At 30.1% G+C, this 19,047-nt stretch overlaps 3 protein-coding genes across 5 annotated transcripts; 1 reads left to right on the top strand and 2 right to left on the bottom strand.

Moving 5' to 3' along the window:
• Positions 1-852: 852 nt before the first annotated feature.
• Positions 853-5,044, bottom strand: LOC114173229 (uncharacterized). 3 transcript variants are annotated; one of them, XM_085669763.1, is made up of 10 exons: positions 4,617-5,044; positions 3,676-3,705; positions 2,529-2,745; positions 2,129-2,396; positions 1,949-2,045; positions 1,729-1,850; positions 1,572-1,656; positions 1,355-1,487; positions 1,114-1,268; positions 853-1,018 (listed from the first exon to the last, which is right to left on the bottom strand). In XM_085669763.1, exons 3-10 carry the CDS (start codon positions 2,685-2,687, stop codon positions 853-855), a joined length of 1,185 nt encoding a protein of 394 aa, XP_085525889.1. In that variant the 5' UTR covers positions 2,688-2,745; positions 3,676-3,705; positions 4,617-5,044. The 3 variants fall into 3 exon arrangements, with proteins under 3 accessions (XP_085525889.1, XP_085525890.1, XP_085525888.1); XM_085669764.1 differs by having other exon boundaries at positions 2,529-2,650; XM_085669762.1 differs by lacking the exons at positions 3,676-3,705; positions 4,617-5,044 and having other exon boundaries at positions 2,529-3,650.
• Positions 5,045-6,469: 1,425 nt separating this feature from the next.
• On the bottom strand, positions 6,470-9,692 carry LOC114174404 (purple acid phosphatase 3-like). The gene is made up of 5 exons (XM_028059243.2): positions 9,445-9,692; positions 8,210-8,366; positions 7,586-7,693; positions 6,957-7,081; positions 6,470-6,690 (listed from the first exon to the last, which is right to left on the bottom strand). The coding sequence occupies exons 1-5, from the start codon at positions 9,625-9,627 to the stop codon at positions 6,532-6,534; spliced, it is 732 nt and encodes a 243-aa protein (XP_027915044.2). The 5' UTR covers positions 9,628-9,692; the 3' UTR covers positions 6,470-6,531.
• A 7,425-nt stretch (positions 9,693-17,117) lies between these two features.
• LOC114173228 (olee1-like protein) lies at positions 17,118-17,951 on the top strand. Its single transcript, XM_028057496.2, has 2 exons — positions 17,118-17,337; positions 17,470-17,951. Exons 1-2 carry the CDS (start codon positions 17,178-17,180, stop codon positions 17,796-17,798), a joined length of 489 nt encoding a protein of 162 aa, XP_027913297.1. The 5' UTR covers positions 17,118-17,177; the 3' UTR covers positions 17,799-17,951.
• The last annotated feature ends 1,096 nt before the right edge of the window (positions 17,952-19,047 follow it).

Raw genomic sequence — 19,047 nt, 5'->3', positions numbered from 1 at the left:
ATCATTAAGAAGATCAATAATAATGCTTATCAATTGGATCTTCCTCCGGAATATGGTGTGCATCCTACTTTCAACATTACTGATTTGGTTCCTTTTGTAGGTATTTTTGATGAAGAGGGTGACCACCAAGATTTGAGGGCAAATCCTCTTCAAGGGGGAGGGGATGATGTGACCCCAACAAGCCCAAACTCAAGTGCATCAACAAGCCCAAGCCCACATCAAGGCCCAATCACTAGAAGCATGATGAGAAAGATTCACATGGGCCTCTCACAAGATGATCAAGTCAATCATGGGCTTTTTACATTATTCACATGGGCTAAAGAAATCTCTAAAATATGAGATGATGCATGAAGGAAGTAGTATAGATTTAAAATTGGGCCATTGTTTAGGTCTTGTTTTTCTAGAATAATAAGTCAAACAATGTGTAGTTGAATTGATAAAATTGGGCTTGACTAAGCCCAATAGGAGATTTGGCCATGAGCTACCAAAGGTCAAAGGTAGACTAAGTGGAAGTCAACATTCCTTCCTACACCTCATGGATCATGCATCCCATGGAGCCAAGTCCACACTCCACCCATGTGCCTCCTTCATCCAAGGGCTAAGAGAGTGTCTTCTTTTCCAAGCCTTCATCCAAAGGCTAGGAAGATGCCTCCTTCTCCAAGCCACCATGCAAGGGTGATGATTAAAGCTTCTCCTCCAAGCTTAATCTAAGGGCCAAGAATTACTCTAGCTTTTAGGCTCACATATAAAAGCCAAAAGTAGACCATTTGTACATTTGAACTCTTGAAATTTCTAATAGAATGTTTGTGTTGAGATCACTCCACTCTTCTATTATTTTGAGAGCACACATGGCTAACCTTCTCCTTCATCTCCTCTAGCCACCTTCCATACCATAGCTCCACTTCTACTCTTCATCTTCACCAAAAACCTCCATTGCCTAGAGCTCTTCTTGCTCTTATCTTCATTTCCGCTGCATTTCATCTTCTTTTTGGTGTCTTCCATGGATCTCCTTCCTCTCCTACACCAAGGACGTCCATCAAGACATTATGAACATTATTAAGTTTTCTTAATATTATATTAATAAAATCATGTTGTGAATATTGAAAATATTACCTAGGTGTAACCTTAATGACATGCTTGTTACACTTTTCACAAAAAAACATTTTGGAATCAGGATAAACTGTTTTGTTGTAGATACATGCTGTATACCACCAATCATCATGATCTAGCACATCTTTGATAGTAGCTTTTACTACAAAAGTACTTTCCTGTAAAATTTAGAATATAAAATTATGAAAAAAAATAGTCATTAAATAAAAAAATTTATGTGGAACATAGAGACAAATATTTGAACCTGCTTAAAATCTTTTAGACCTTTAATTGAACTCCTAGGATGCAGCTTAATGAAATCATCTTCTAAGCTAACTTTAGAAGAAGCACAAAGTTGGGTAAGAGCTTGAGAAGGAGATTCAGTATTATCCCACATCCTACATTAAAAAAATAATTTATATTACAAAGATATACATATATCTATGTATAAACAAAGATATATGTTATGTATATAGACTTACATTTTTTTCAACTTGGTTGCATCTTCACCATCACAGTTAAAGATAATCTTGGTACAGTTCATACAGTTTTGAATAGAAACTTTATCTACAAAAGAGAAAATGTCAAAAAGATTTTTATTCATTAATAAACTGTAATAATGTGGTTTATGTTAGTTACCTTGGAAGGTCTTCACTTTGCAATAATGCAAAGCAATGACAACATGTTGATCCTCTCCAGAGGCCAGAAAGGCATTTAACATATCAACATATTGACCAAATAAAGTACACTCCAGTTGCAAACTATTGAATGTTAAAAATAACATAAAAAGAGAAGCATATGAAATACATGAAGAAAAATAAAAAACAATAAAGAACAAAAACAAATGAAATCTGCTTACCCATCAGCTTCAATAAGGATGACATTCATTTTGGTTTTCTTACCAGCTTTCTCTAGCTCCCTCTCTGTTCCAACACCAGTAAACATCCCAATCACATCTACAGAAAGAGGAAAAAGAAAGAAAAGAAATTAACAAAAAGTTATACAAAAAAATGAAGAAAAATAAGCAAAACATACTTACTAACTAAGTAATCTGTGTCAAAACCATCAGTTATGATGGTTGAAAAAGGGGTGTATGAAGTTGTAGTTTTCGGAACTAAGGTACTTTGCACCATATTGACCTTGGTTCCAAATTGGAAGTTGATCTTATAGGCATGTTTTGTGGTTCTATAAGAACCACCATTACATGAAACACTGAAAGATTGGATGGTGTAAACCTTGTCCTCTTTGATTTCAGACTGGAATTTGTATATCAATGTGCGTCTAACAGATGCATGGATTAGTACACCCTGAAAAAAAAGATTCATAAATGAAAAAATAGAAGCACATTTAAACTTACAAAAACATATCTAAACTTTTGGGTAAAAAAAAATTTAGGAAAAGTCAAAAAATAAAAGTCGTTTATAGTTCAAGGAAGATACCTCTTGGTCTTGAAGAACAATTTCCATGGAAAATGGAGTTTTTCCTTTTGTGTAATCTTCAACAAACCATAACCTTACAACTCTTGCAAGGATATTCCAACTCTCCTTCTCAGGGTTTAGTTCTTGTAAAGAGTGAGTGTGTTTTTGGATAACAGACATGGTTGAAGGAATGAGGAAAATGAGGGAAATCAGAGTAGAGTAAGGAATGAAGAAAGGTCTGCAGAAATGTATTTGTACAAAACATAAAAACATAAAAAGAATAGATTGGAAGATCATAAATACAAAACAACACCATACGCATGCTCTAGTTTTCATTTCACAAATTTAGAAACAATCTGCAAAAGCAAAATCAGATTTTGATACGAAAAAAGATATTTACTGAAACAACACGCAAAGTGTGGTTTAGGTTAAACAAATGGAGTAAAAATTGGGAGAAGTGACTGACAAAAATACGAAGATCACAAAAAAGAACAAAAGCTGTTTTTCACATGTCTCAATGTTGTGCAATAAAAGGAAATATGGCAGAAAGCAGTATAAAAAGAAAACAAAAAGTAACTTTAAATGTTGGAAAAGGTTGACAAATCAACGAAAATAGGAAATAAAGATCTGATTTCAATATACCACTAATGAAAAAAGTAATGGAATGCAATATTCATAACTAATCAACAATATGCAATAGGCCACAAAAATATATTTTTAAAAGTATAGTATGGAAGATCTTTGAATCAAAGATACAACAATTAAGAATCAAACAAAGAACATCAGACATCACAAAATCAATAATAAAGAAAGACATGTTTCTCAGTTAATAGAAACCAATAAAACATGAAATAGGCGACAAAAATAGATTTTTAAAACTATAAAGGAATTAAACAATACATGAATTAAACAATTAAACAATACAACATATTAAAGGAATTCCTTTGATTAAAACATATTCTCCTCAGCAGTGGAGAAAAAGAAATTTGATCAGCAACTGGAATACGTAGTGGACGTCAGGATGAAGTTATCTTATTAGAGTAAATGAAGGAATGAACCCAAAAACAACATACATAAACCAAAAAAAAATAAAAAAAATGAGTTACAACAACATAACAGATTGATGAAGTAACATAAAATATAAAATTAACATAAAAATGAAATATACCTCAAATTTTGGGGTTCGAATTAAGAAAACCTGAAATGGTGGGATTTCTTTAAAGTTGATGTATAATCGAATCAAATTTGAGCAAACATTAACAATAAAAAAGATTAAGAATCAACCTCATATTCATAACTAATCAACAACATGCAATAGGCCACAAAAATATATTTTTAAAAGTATAGTATGGAAGATCTTTGAATCAAAGATACAACAATTAAGAATCAAACAAAGAACATCAGACATCACAAAATCAATAACAAAGAAAGACATGTTTCTCAGTTAATAGAAACCAATAAAACATGAAATAGGCGACAAAAATAGATTTTTAAAACTGTAAAGGAATTAAACAATACATGAATTAAACAATTAAACAATACAACATATTAAAGGAATTCCTTTGATTAAAACATATTCTCCTCAACAGTGGAGAAAAAGAAATTTGATCAGCAACTAGAATACGTAGTGGACATCAGGATGAAGTTATCTTATTAGAGTAAATGAAGGAATGAACCCAAAAACAACCTACATAAACAAAAAAAAAACAAAAAAATGAGTTACAACAACATAACAGATTGATGAAGTAACATAAAATATAAAATTAACATAAAAATGAAATATACCTCAAATTTTGGGGTTCGAATTAAGCAAACCTGAAATGGTGGGATTTCTTTAAAGTTGATGTATAATCGAATCAAATTTGAGCAAACATTAACAATAAAAAAGATTAAGAAGTGAAGCAACTTTCTCAGTTAATAGAAACCAATAAAACATGCAATAGGCAACATATCAGATTGAAATGGTAGGGTTTGAGTCTGATTCAACAGAGAAATCGAGAGGTTTTCAAAAGGTACAGAACCCCAAAAAAAATCTACACAAAGAAAAATATGAGTAAGAAATGAAAAATTACGGTTTCAAATTAAAAGTGAAGAGATAAAAGTTATTACCAAAGAGCGATGGAGAGCGTTTGACGCGGCGTGAGAGAGATGGACGCACAGAAGAACAAAAACAATCTACAGAAACAAAACAAACCAAAAAAAGAGTTAGAATCCAAAAAAATTGATGTTAACCAAGTTGGATTCACTGAGTCTAAGAACAAAAAATTAGGGTTTGAGGATCGCGTTTCAGGCGGCGTCAGAGAGCTGGCTAGGGTTTGATGACGTAGAAAGGGGGAGAGTGCGATTCCAATGGAGAGCGTTTCATGCGGCACAAAAGAGGACATGGTTTCAGTAAAGAGAATCGTGGACACAACAAAAATGTCGAATGAAGTTCAGAAAGAACAGAGGTGGAATTTTGGGTTTGTGCAGGAAAAGCGTCTGAAGCAAAAAAACCATCTACACAAACAAAACAAAACAAAAAATTAGTTAGAAGCAAAAAAAATTAACCCTAAAACAGTACGAATCGAGAGAATCGTGGACACAACAAAAATGTCGAATGAAGTTCAGAAAGAACAGAGGTGGATCGCAGAGGTGGATCGCGTTTGTGCAGGAAGAGCGTCTGAAGCAAAAAAACCATCTACACAAACAAAACAAACCAAAAAATTAGTTAGAAGCAAAAAAAATTGATGTTAACCCTAAAACAGTACGAATCGAGAGAATCGTGGAGATGGTTGGACGCGGCAAAAAGGTCGAATGAAGGTGATAAGGAAGGGAGGTCGATGGCGTAGAAGTGGAGAATGAGTAAAACAGGTTAGGGTTCGACAGAGGGAAAGTGAAGAGAGGTGGAGAACGTTATTTGGTGTCGCGTTTGTGGAGGAAGAACGAATAAGAGCGACTGAGGTGGAGGAGGAGGCAGAGAGCTGGAGGCGGAGGCAGAGAGCTGGAGGCAGAGGCGAAGGCAGAGGTGTGGCTAGGGTTTGAGGAAGGAGAGAAATGGAGAGTGCGTAAAGGTTTGAGAGAGAAAGTGAAGAGAGAGAGGAAGTGAAGGGTTTGAGGAAGGAGAGAAGTGAAGTGTGCGTAAACAGAGAGAGAAAATGAAGAGAGAGAGGAAGTCGAGAGAGATGATTAACGTGAGTGTGGTGAAACGCGAGAAAGATGGCTGAGACGGGATAAGAAGATGACACGTGTCCAAATTACCTTAAGAGGTAAAAAAATAAAAAATTTTGAAATTGAACAAATTCAGAGAAAATGACACGTGTAATTTTTTGCCTTTTGTGATTCTTTGAATTGTATTATAAATAGATTCAATCCTACAAAATTGACTTATAAGGTGAGGTTTGCACCTTACTTATATAGTATGAAATTATCTTATCTCTAGTCGATGTGGAACTTTCAACACATAATTTAAAAAAATATTATAAACATAAATATTGTAATTCAAAAGAAAACATAATAAAAATTAAAGAACAAACATTGTTTACCCTTTATTATATTGTTAACAATAATTAGTTTATGTCTGAAATTAGAAAATATTAATATCAATTAAGGTAAGTATTCGGGTAATAAATAATTGTGAATAATATGTTTATTATTTTTATAAATAAGATAAGTACATGTAATTTATTTTTTAATACGTTGTGAATGATAAGTTTATATTATTTCCTTAAATAATCATTAAGTCTTTTTACCATAAATATTATTCAAATCAAGTAATTACTTATAATTTTTGTCTTAGAATTATACACATTAAATACTTTAACTGAATGAAGCTGACATTGTATTATTTACATACTAAACTTTAGTTTAATGTTAATCCTTATAAAAAATAAATTGATAATTCTTAACTTTAAATTATCAAGCTCATGCATTTATATAAATTAATGTTCTTGCATATCTCAATGGGATATATAAATCTGAAAGAGAAAGAAAAGAAAACCTTAATCTTTTTTTGGTGATGTTTCATTAGCCTTCTTCAATATTTGACTCAAATAAAATGAATAATATCCATACATACCTTAAGTAATGGAACAAGGTGATTTATTAACTCTACACTATCACCATGATGCCCGATACTTCTTATTGCATGGTGACCAACAACGATTTTCCATCTTGCACTTGATTTCACCAATGCTTCTTCAAGATCCTTAATTGTCACAAAAACTTTTGTAAAATCTTAAACAAAAATCATTATTCATTTAGGAGTCGTGTTTCTACAATCTTAGACTTCTAAGAAACAGTTATAAAAAGAGTAAAATGAATTTTTCACAAGTCAAAATTAATTTATGCACATAAGTTAATTTTAAAGTTTTTTCTTTCATATATTTTTTTTTTCAATTTTAGTATACGCCTAAAATAATTTAACTTATAAAAAAATTATCCAAACACACAGTATTATTAATTATTTGGTACCTTGAGAAGGTTTTTAATGTATTTTTCCCTAGGAAGCACACCTCTCCAATCATAATGACGACTTGAAGTGTTGAAATATTTATTAATAAACGGGGTTGTGTCTATGAAGAAAAAATCAGCAACTCCTAAGAAAAGACAAAAGAAAATAATGTGTTAAATATCATTAGCATGTTAACAAATAGTGCTTTATTATTCTAATCTTGAATTAATTATTGTTTTCATCATTAAACATTTTCATCTCTATCGAATATTGGATAGAATTATAAGGAAATACGAAGACATGTAAAAAAAAAAAGATGTTTTAAAAAATTCAATAATAAAACTATTAAACCGCGTTGTTTTGTTTCTTTATCTTTTTTTTCTGATGCATAATTATTTTTTTGCTACAAATTTATCAAATTGATAAAATACATAAAAGTTGAAAATATATACACAAATTTAAATAATTAAATTTGAGAAATGGTGATGATTAGGTTAAAATAAAAATCCACAAATTTCTACATGAACATAAATATTATTGTTAAATGAAAACCATATGGGAGATTAATGTTGTGATAGGATTTGGATTATTCTAACAAACAATGTTTAAAAAGTTGAAAATGGAAAAAATGGTTACTATAATATTATACCTGCATTAAGAATGAATGATCTCTGGCAAAACCATCTCCTATCAATTCTTCTTAAGATAGGACTTAGTTGTGCCAATGCATTACCCCTGTAGTCATGGTTTCCCAAAACTGTCCAAAATATAGTTTTAAATTTAAGTTCTAGCATATAAACAAAATATAATACCAAAGAACTGCAACACGAATACCTATTTTTTCTTTTTTAAATTGAAATTTAATTAACATAATTAAATATATTTTTAGTATTAAGTTCGAATATATTTGAAATTCATCTTTATCTTTAATATATTTTAATTTCTAAATTTTAAAAATAAATATATAGAATTCTTTTAAACTAATGACGTCAACAGTTTTTAAAGTTTATTAAACATGTTTTAATATTGAATTGAAATTTATCAACATAATTTAAATAACTCAAATATTATTATAAACCGGATTTAATATGTTAAAAAAATTTAACGCAGTTAAATTAGAATATTATATTTATTTATTTTTAAAATTTTGAGATTAAATTATATTAAATTTGATAGAATAACAAATTTCAAATTCAAATTACAACGATGAATTATTATTTTAAAAGTAATAAAATTTAAACCTAAAGTAAGATTGGAATGATTTTGCATATACCAGAGTACCATTGCTTCCTCAGGCTCTTAGCAGTGTAAATGTTGGAAAATGATTGTACAAAATTTGGATCATTTAAACCTTTTATCCCACTTTTGTAGAAATTGTCTCCAGTTGATACCACAAAATCTAAATCAAGTATGTCTCCCATCTTTCCCATCTGTCAATACATATAAACTTCTTATTATCAACAATATTGAAACATTTCAATTTATGTGTGCTTTACATGTTAAAAGCTTATAAATTTATATTCTACATTAGATTTTAACTTCATAAAATAACGATATTATTATACCTTTTAAAATATTGTTTTATGTATTTTTTAATTTTTTAAAATGATTTTATTAACTCAGGTGTAACTCTAATTAAACTATTAAATGTTCAACTAGTTTCTTTATCTATATAATAACTATAGTGCAATTTTAAAAAGAGAATGTTATAGATTCCACGCAATACACAAGCAATTAAACGAGTGCTACATGGTAATAGAGGAAAAAAAGAACAAAATGTCAATATTTACAAGATAATCGAATCAATTTTTTCTTGTAAATACTATAATTTAGACTTGTTAATTTCAAGATAAAAAGAAGTTTATTTTTGTCACCAAATTATTTAAAAAAATTATATTTTGTTCCTAAGTTAAACTATATATTATCTCAATTTTGCACTTTATTACATGTATGTAAAATATATTTATGGCCATGGATGAAATACAACTTTTTAAAAATAGTATAAAGATAATTAACATATTCTTAATTTTCTAATATAATAAATACATTATGAAATAAAATTGTTCCATTAATCTTAGAATAAGATTATGTTAAAGTTAGAAAGAAGATGAAGCTGTGTAATATAAGTTTCGTCTTTGCAGCTTACGACAATTATATAATATGTCATTATCTGGGAAGGGTTTTAATCCTTAAGTTATAGCTATGTAAGTTTTGATAGTTTTTTATATGGATTGAACACTCTTAGGGTCTCTCGTATATGTAATTAATATACTCATAAAAACAGTTGTATAAAAATATTTTTTCGCAAATGACATGCAGAGTGTTTTTTTTATGATAAAGGATATTTGTCGGATACAATATTTTACATAACTTTTATAAAGTGGAAGAAAAAGACCCAATCTTTTAAAATAATTTAAAACCAAAAATATATTTAATCTTTAATTTTCTTGATACAAAAAATGAAATCATGAAATAAAAGATTAGATTAAAATGAGAAAGAAGATGAACCTGTGTAGCAACAAGGGATTGATTATATTTCCCTTTTCTACCCCAATCTCCTACTACTAGAAAGTTGAGGGTTCCATCATGTTTTGGTTGATGTTGAACTCTCTGAAGCTCTGCAAAAACTGGTAACACAAAATACATCCATAAAATTGTTGCTGAATGAAGGGGAGGTGATGCCCAACCCATGGCAAACACACCATGGTTTTGCAAAAAAAAATATTATTATTCTTATTAGTGGTAAATGGTCGTAAAAGGTTTCTTTAATAGGTTAATTCAGTGATAAAGAATGGTTGAATCTCATGGATATCTATCTTGTTTGTGGAAGTGGTTCATGACAATACTATTTATGGAATGGAACAAATGGGTAATAGTTGCATAGGGTTTTGTTCCCGAACAACCCTCTCAAACACAAAATTCCACCAATGGAAAAATGCCTTGGTTTCTATCTTTAGTTGTTTAACCAAATCTATCCCACATAAAATAAACGTACCATAAATTCATGTCTTGTGAATTATATAGCATCTCTCAGAACATTGTAGCCTGTCTTGTTCTTGTTTTCTTGTCTTTATATACTTCTTACGTGTTGGTTGTATAGACCATGTGGTGAAGTATGATGAGTGATAAGCGCATATATTTTCTTTTGTTCCAATAAAACCCTATTAGGTGAAAACATCGATCGCTTCATAAAAACTAAATAGATGAACATATGTTTTAAAACTAAATTATATTGAAAGTAAAACTCTGTAGGTCTAACACAGATCCTAATTGTGATATCTCTTCATACACTTCACTGAATTGTGTATCTATTTCTCTTTGGAGACATATTTAATTTATACACTTATTTCAATTAGTTTAATTAATATCTTTTGTTTTATAACTTACCTCACCAATTTGAGTCCATCCTTCACCTTTACTTTTTTTTTTCATTATATTTATACAATCCAAGTAAAAATAATATTGTCTCATTTATAGTACATTTATTTGGATTCAGACCTTAAATTATGCTTTCTGTTTTGTTTATAAATTAGAGATAAACGACAATCTTAACCAGAAACAAATTTTTTGTATGACACAAGTAACTAGTGCATGGACATGAATAAAATACAAATTACTTAAAGCCACATTGTCATATATAATGATTACTACAAATGTCCAATTGAAAGCTTGAAATCATTGTGTCAATAAACTATGGAACCATTAATCCATGATTTATAAATATAAGGTTAGATCGCAAGGGTTGGGGAAGAGATGGTATTTTATGTAGAGACGATGAATATTGTGAGTACAACTCATCTTTGTACAGGGAGATAGTTAGTATGGGAGTATTTTGAAAGGGGAGCATATCATCCTACCTATGTGTTGTTTTTGATGATGTCCAAGTCAAGAGTAATGTCCCAATTTAATCACTAACTGTTGCAGTTTGATCACTAAGAGTAATGTGTTGGTTTATAATCATTATAAGTCAAGCTTAAAACTCTTTAAATCAATTAATCTAACTATTTTGAGCATTAATATAATTGATTAGGACAACTTTGAAGTAAGAGAAACTCTTCTATAACTCAATAATTGATTACCTTACATATCTAATCAATTAAGTTGTTTCGATAATTGATTAGATATTACTTTTCTAATCAGTTAATCTTAGCAATAATGTTTCTTTTTTAAACCAACCTTGATTCACATTTCGAAACATGACTGATTTTGAAATCTGAGGCAATTGAGATATTGGAAAAGAGGAATTCTTGAGTTCTTGGAGATCACATTGTTGGGTTTTCAAACATTTTTCAGGAAGTCTTCAAGATGGATGTGATTTTGAGAGTTTTGGCTTGGCACTAGGGATTCATTATAATTTTTGCACAACAAATATGTATTCGTTCATTTTATTCTTCTGTAAACTTCATTTATCTATAGTGTATTATTCACTATGTAGGTGAATATTTGATTGCAATTATGTGAATCATTGCAATTAGGGATAGTTCTTGTTAGTGTATCAAGTTCTTAGTTCATTAGAGTATAGAATTATTTAGGAGCACATGTAATTCTTGAAACTATATTGAAATAGTGGAAATCTTCTAACCTCAAGTTGCTTAGAAGAAAACTGGACATATATTCAAGTTTGAATTGAATTAGTATAAAATTGTTGTCCCCTTTTCTTCTTCTATTGCTTTCTTTATCAGTTTAAAGATAATCCATGAAAACATGCATATGTTAATCAATTAGAGTACTTATAAAAGGCTGGAAAACTATTTAAGAATTGCTTAAGAGATTAAATTTTTGAAATACAAATTCACCCCCTTTTTGGTTTGTGTATATTAGACATATCATTTTTAACAATTGGCACCAAAATTGGTTAATCTAACCCTTAATCGATTAGAAAGATCTTGTATATGACCAATATATCTCAAACATTTGTAGAAGAGGCTTCTATTATCATACCCCCTTCATTTACAGGTAAAAATTATCCTTTTTGGAAAATTAGGATAAAAATATTTCTTGAACCAGTAGACAAAGGTGTGTGGGATGCTGTTGTAAATGGAACCTTCTAACCTACTGTTCCTGCAGAAACAAATAAGAGATGTCAGGGACACAAATATTTCCTTACCTCAATCCTCAACCTCTCAAGTTGGCTCCTCCTCGGCTTCAACATGCCATCTGTCAATGTATGTGGTTTGGACCCTTGAGGGGTTACCTGCGGAGAGGGCTCCAACGATCAAGTTAGAAAAAGGGCTCTCAAAAAGTCAAATCTCTGATTAAGGGATTAATGAAAACATACCTTAAATTGTTGGGTCCATGTGTATTTATAGAGTTATTAATTATGTTTGCCCTTCTTGTGGGCTGGGCCAGTGTTTGGGTTCTAGATGGGCCTGGGCTAAGCCCAAGCCCTTAGTTAATGTTTGTTGGTACCGATGGCCTTGCTTGTGATATTCTAAGTTTGGAGTGGTCAACAAATGATGTCTTGTCCTCTGAAGTAGGCGGCTTGGGTCGCTATGTGCTTTCGCTTGACGGGTTGCTTGCTTGATAACTTCATCTGCAGGGTTATGTGTTGGCGGGCTTGGCCGTGTGGTTTTATTAGTCCGCTTAGGTGCAGTACACCTACAAAGATAGTAGAAGGAAAATATGTTCCTGAATAATTCTCTCTTTGGACACCTGATGAAAACAAAAGAGCACACTATGATGTTATGGCCAAGAATATTACATCTTCTAAACTAACTTTGTTTGAATTTTACAGAGTCTCTAATTGTGAATCAACAAAAGATATGTGGGATGTCTTGGTAGTGACGCATTAGGGTACAAATAAAGTTAAGAGATCAAGGAAGAACACCCATATCCAAGAGTATGAAATGTTCATAATGATGTTCAGAAAAGGTTTACTCATATAGTAAATCACGTATTGGCATTTAGTCAAACATTTGAGAAGGAAGAACTCAATATCAAGATCTTAAAGAGTCTAAACAAAACATGGTATCCTAAAGTCACAGCAATATCTAAATCAAGAGATCTCACAAGCTTGAATATGACTACTCTCTTTGGAAAATTAAGAGAATATGAACTGGATCTAGGAAGGCTCGAAGAAGAGGAGGAAAGAGAAAGAAGACACACTGTAGCTTTAAAAACTATTGCAAAAGCTGCTACAAAGTCTATTGCTAGAAAAACTAAATCTACAGATGACCTAGATGATGAAAATTTGACTGTGAAGCATTGAATCTCATGGTAAAAAGGTTCTCAAAATTTTTAAAATATAAGAATAAACTTAATAATAAATTTTCAAGAAACAGGAAACCATTCAAGAAGCAAGAGCAACCCATCACACCAACATGCTTTGAATGTGGAAAAATTGGCCACATTAAGCCAGAATGCCCATTTCTCAATTTGAAATAGAAACTGGAAGAGATGAGTGAAGTAAGAAAGAATAAGAAAAAGAAAAAGACTTACATCGCATGTAAGGACGATGATTCCAACACATCCAACAACTCTAGTGAGAGTCCTGCAAAGGAAACAAACTTCAGTTTGATTGCTGATGTAGAATATTCTAAAAGCAGTGTAAGTTGTTTTGAATCCAATGATGAAAATAACTACTATCAACTGTTTGATGCATTCAATGAACTACATGAGGAAGCTAAAAATCTACAATATTCAAATAAGAGGTACAAAAGGGAAAATGGGTGGCTGGAGAATGGATTAAAAAACTAGAGGATGAGAATGAAAATATGAAGACTAGCTTAGAAGATCTAGAAAAAGCAAAGAATAATTCTATTTGTAATTGTAAGAAGAGTGTACCAAACTATAAAAGCTATCTAAAACAAATAGAAAAAAATAAAATAGTTGATGAAAACAATTTCAAAGTTCACTCTAGGTAGTTCAAATCTTGATGCCATCCTTAGTTCTTAAAGAAGCGTACTTAACAAAGAAGGTATAGACTATACTAGTAAGATTAATTGATTAGAGCCCAATAGCTTTCTTAACATGAGTAAACCATCAAGCATTACATGTTTCTATTGTTATGAAATTGGTCATGCATGGTGTTCGTAAGGGAAAGACAAATGGGTACCTAAAGAAACATCTAAAGCCACTAACATGAAAAGACCCAAATGCAATTGGGTACCAACATCTTCTCTTTAATCTATGTTACAGTTTTGTCTTGATGCAAGGGAAATTTAGTATTTAAATAGTGGATGCTCAAGATACGTGAGAGGAGATGTGAAAAAATTCTACAAGATATCTTACAAAGCCAATGGTCATGTTACATAAGGAGATAATAACAAAGGTAAAATTTTGGGCATTGGTAAGGTGAAAAATTCCTCTTTTATTGTGATTGAGAATATATTACTGGTTGAAGTACTCCCAACTTTTGAATTTATTGCATGATTCTTCACTAAAAAGGAAGAACCATGACTTTGACATATTAGACATAGTATGGTTTTAGTAAAATGTGCATTTTACATGTTTCTACAGAAATTCATGAATTAAGTATCATAATTGATTAATATTATGCTATTTTTATGTATTTGTTGTGTATTTGTTTACTTTGCAGTAATCATCAAGCTAAGTTCATAATTGATTAATATTATGCTATGTTGGTAACTTGTGTCTTAAACGAAACATTTCCCTATGTGTGAACACATTTATATCATTATATCTGTCACCAACACTCTTTACATTACAAACTTTGAAAATCTATAATGAGAAAACAACTACAGGTTTTATTATTGCTTGGGTGCTTGTTCCTAGAGGAAATAACTATGCCTCTAGCTTTTAAGATCAGAATTGTTCTTCTATGATTGGTTATATTTGAGATAATATAATATAATTTGTTGTATTTGGTTTGCACATTTTGTCTATGATGTTCTTTTTGGGGTACTTGATTGAACAATGTTGCTTGTACTTTGATATTCCATTTTCTCCTATCCATATTTGTTGCATTTTACTCTAGTATCAAATTATATGATGACATGCATTCCATGACTATCACACTCTCTTCATCTTTACTCTTCATCTATAACAATACCACTCTTCTCCAATGGCCTTTTCATTACTATAGGGGGTTTCTAGTTAGGGGGAACAAATATAAATTAGGATTTATAATGTTTTTAAAAGGTTTTAGTTTGATTATATTTTGCATTATGATTGGCTATTTTTTTCATTATTTTCTCTCCATTTTTTATGCCTAATTTTCCTAATATCCAAAGGGGGAGAAAGGTATTGTTTATTTTCCAGGATGCATCATAAAAATAAGGGGACATTGTTGAAAGATGGAGTTTATCATCCTACCTATTTGTTGTTTTTTATGATGCCCAAGTCAAGAGTAATGTCCTAGTTTGGTCACAAGCAATTGTAGTTCGGTCACTAAGAGTAATGTGTCTATTTAGAATCATTGTAAGTCAAGCTTAAAACTCTTTAAATCCACTAATCTAACTATTTTGAGCATTAACATAATTGATTAGGACAAATCTGAAGTGAGAGAAACTCTTCTATAACTCAATAATTGATTAGCTTACTTACCTAATCAATTAAGTTGTCTCGATAACTGATTAGATTACTTTTCTAATCAATTAATCTTAGTAGGAATGTTTCCTTTTTAAACCAACCTTGATTCACATTTTAGAACATGACTGATTTTGAAATCTAAGGCAATTGAGAGATTGGAAAAGAGGAATTCTTGAGTTCTTGAAGATCACACTACTGGATTCTGGCTTCCCACTAGGGATTCATTGCAATTTCTACACAACAAAAGTGTATTCATTCCTTTTATTCTTTTGTAAACTTCATTTCTTTATAGTGTATTTCACTATGTAGGTGAACAATTGATTGCAATTGTGTCAAGCATTGCAATTGGGGATAGTTCTTGATTAGTGTATTAAGTTTTTGGTTCATTAGAGTATAAAATTATTAATAGCACTTGTAATTCTTGAAACTCTATTGAAATAGTTGAAATTTTGTAAGCTCAGGTTGCTTAGATGAAAGTTGTACGTAGATTCAAGTTTGAATCAAAACAATATAAAATCGTTGTCCTTTTTTCTTCTTCTATTGATTTCTTTGTCGATTTAAAGATAATCCATGAAGACGTGCATATGTTAATCTATTAGAGTATATGTTAATGGCTAGCAAACTGTTTAAGAATTGCTTAAGAGATTCAATTTTTAAAATACTAATTCAACCCCCTCCTGGTTTGTGTATATTAGATATATCGTTTTTACTAAAGTATTGTCTTTGGTTTGTAGGAACGAGGTTTGGACTAAATGCATACATAGGGGCGGGTAGTCACCAACAAGAACTGAAAGATTGTAGGAAAAAGCCTTCATGAGTTGGAGCATCTTGTTGTAGCAAGGAAACAATATTTTGATCTTTGTAATTTTATCATGTAGGGAAACTATTTACGATGTTTAACAAATTATATCTATTTTCCATGATAGTATATGTAAAAGGGTTGTAAAAGGATTAGAGCGTCCCAAATACTCTCTTTTATTAAATTCAGTTTTTGATGATAAGAAAAATATAAGATTACATAGATAATAGTTATACCAAAATTATTAGATAACTGAATATATCAAATAATTATATATATATATATATATATATATATATATATATATATATATATATATATATATATATATATATATATATAAGTTAGATGTATATTGATATTGTTTATTATTCTCGATCTTATTTAATTATTTTGTCTATGATTGTGTTCTAATACAAAAAAGCCATAAAAAAAAATAAGGTAGAGTTACACGATAAAAATCTAAACATTATAGATGAAAATTATGTATTTTTAAATTTTTTTTATATACATATTTAATAGTGTAATATGAACATATACTAAATAAGGTTGAAAATAACATATTGTGTTGCATTTTATTATACTTCAAACTTCTTAACCTATAAATATTGACAAAATGTGGATGAGATTCATTTATATAGTCTTTGTTAAGTTTTGTTGTGAATATTTATGTATGCACGTAATTTTAAATAATGTCTATGATATTTTGTAGTCGTTTACTTAAATAGGAGATAAAGACATCCAAATTATGGTTGAATTAGTTAGCAAATATTAAGGAAAATTCATTTATAGAAAGTTTTGATTGTCTAAATAAGGTGAACTGACACAATGACCACACAAAGGTAAAACAAAATCTCATTCATGGTCTTATAAAAGAATTCCTTAACACCTTAATTCTCTCATCCCAAGGGCAACAACATCAATAACCCATAAAAAAAATCCATTGATCACCATGGCAAGGTCATTTGTTGTTGTTGTCCTCTTTGTCTCAGTTTTGTGCTTCTCCTCTGCATTGGCTCGCAAAATATCTAAAAAATTCTATGTTGAAGGCAAGATTTATTGTGATCCTTGCCACTTTACATTTGAGTCTAGACTCAGCTTCCCTTTGCCAGGTAACTTTCCTTAATCATGAGACACTCACATGCATTCATATTTATACATGTTACAATTGATCATTATCAAGTTTAAGTCCCTAACATAACCCATTGAACAAGAATAAGGAGTGTTTGAATATGTGTTTATAGGTGTGAATGTGACTCTGGAATGCATCAACGAATATAATAACACAATGACTTATATGAAGAATAGCACAACTGATGCAATTGGCTTGTATCGCATCTCTGTTCATGGTGATCATGAGGATAACATATGTGTGGTGGTTGCAAACTCACCAAATGAGGGACGATGCAAAGAGGCAATGCCAAACAAGTCCGATAGGATCATCCTCACTAATAACATGGGTGCTGCCTCTAGGGCACGCTATGTCAACCCCCTTGGGTTCATGACACAGACAATTGATTCCGAATGCAACGTTATTGTTCACGAATTAGGACTTGACAACCTTTTTGACTAAGTGGAAGACAAAAATTTATTAAACTCTATCCACAAGACAAAAAATGTATCATTTGGATCAATTGTGTTGTATCATTTTGATTGACCATTATCCATGATGTTTGTTGTTTGCAAACACAATATTATTGAAATAAATCATATTGGGAGTTTGGTACATCACTTTCCACAAGTGACTCAATCTATAATTTACAACATATATCATACAAGGATTAAAATAAATGTTCATAACATATTTCTTGATTCATAAACAAATCACTTACAAGATTAGCTCAACTGTTACATTATCAAACTGGCCATTTAAGCACCTATACTTTGTCTCCATAACAAAAACATCATCTAATTCAATATTTTGTCCTCACCAAATGTAATAGAGATTTTTGTTGTTGTTTTTTTTTTTTTACTTGAAATCTTATAGTTATGTTTCAGGATGTTCAACTCACTTAAAATTTTCACCTAAACAAAATACTTTTTTTTTTACCCTATGGCATAGTGTAGATTATATATTAAAAAAAGACAGTGTTTACTCTTCCAGAATTCGGTTCCTAAGATTGTGAATGGGTGTAGAGGCTGGCAAAAAAATAACTAGAACTCAATTTTAGGAAATCGAATTTCAAACTTGTATTTTTTTCCTTTTTCATTTTAAAAATAACGGGGAAGGAAAACTTTTGTTAAAGAAAATACTTTTTTTTTCGTAAAACGCAATTGGTTTGGAAGATATTTTATAATAATAGATTTAATTTGAAAAATAGGCGTGCAGGATATAATTATTTAGACAAGTCAAAAATTTGATAAAGACTTTGTTTTATAAATTCATATATTTTAAGAAATTTTAAATTGGGAAAATATGTAAATAAGAAAAGTTACATTAACAAAAGGAAGAAAAGAAAGAATTGTAAGAAAATAATAGAAAGTTTCTGATATAATTATAATTATTTTGAATTGTAAAAAAATTGTTAATATTAAAAAATAAGTGTATGCAAGATTAATCTAGAGAAATAAATATTTGAAAATATAATTATTTGAGTAGAAAAAAATTAAGAAAATTTAAATAAAAAAGTCTGTAATTAAGAACTGTTTACAAAAAAGAAAAAAATTGTAAAAACAAAATAGTGGAAAGTGTTCTATATAATATAATTATTAAGTTGTAAATAATGAATATCATGAATAAAATATTGGTCAAATGAAAATTTATTTTTAAAATAATTATGAAAAGGAAAGATTTATTTTTAGAATTTATGCTTATAAAAGTG

The sequence above is a fragment of the Vigna unguiculata genome, chromosome 2 (assembly GCF_037176805.1).
Source record: "Vigna unguiculata cultivar grain cowpea cultivar isolate G323 ecotype 2 chromosome 2, ASM3717680v1, whole genome shotgun sequence".
In the NCBI taxonomy this organism is placed as follows: Eukaryota; Viridiplantae; Streptophyta; class Magnoliopsida; order Fabales; family Fabaceae; genus Vigna; species Vigna unguiculata.
The sequence above is the reverse complement of the archived record's forward strand: the minus strand, read 5'-3'. Positions and strand labels throughout refer to the sequence as shown.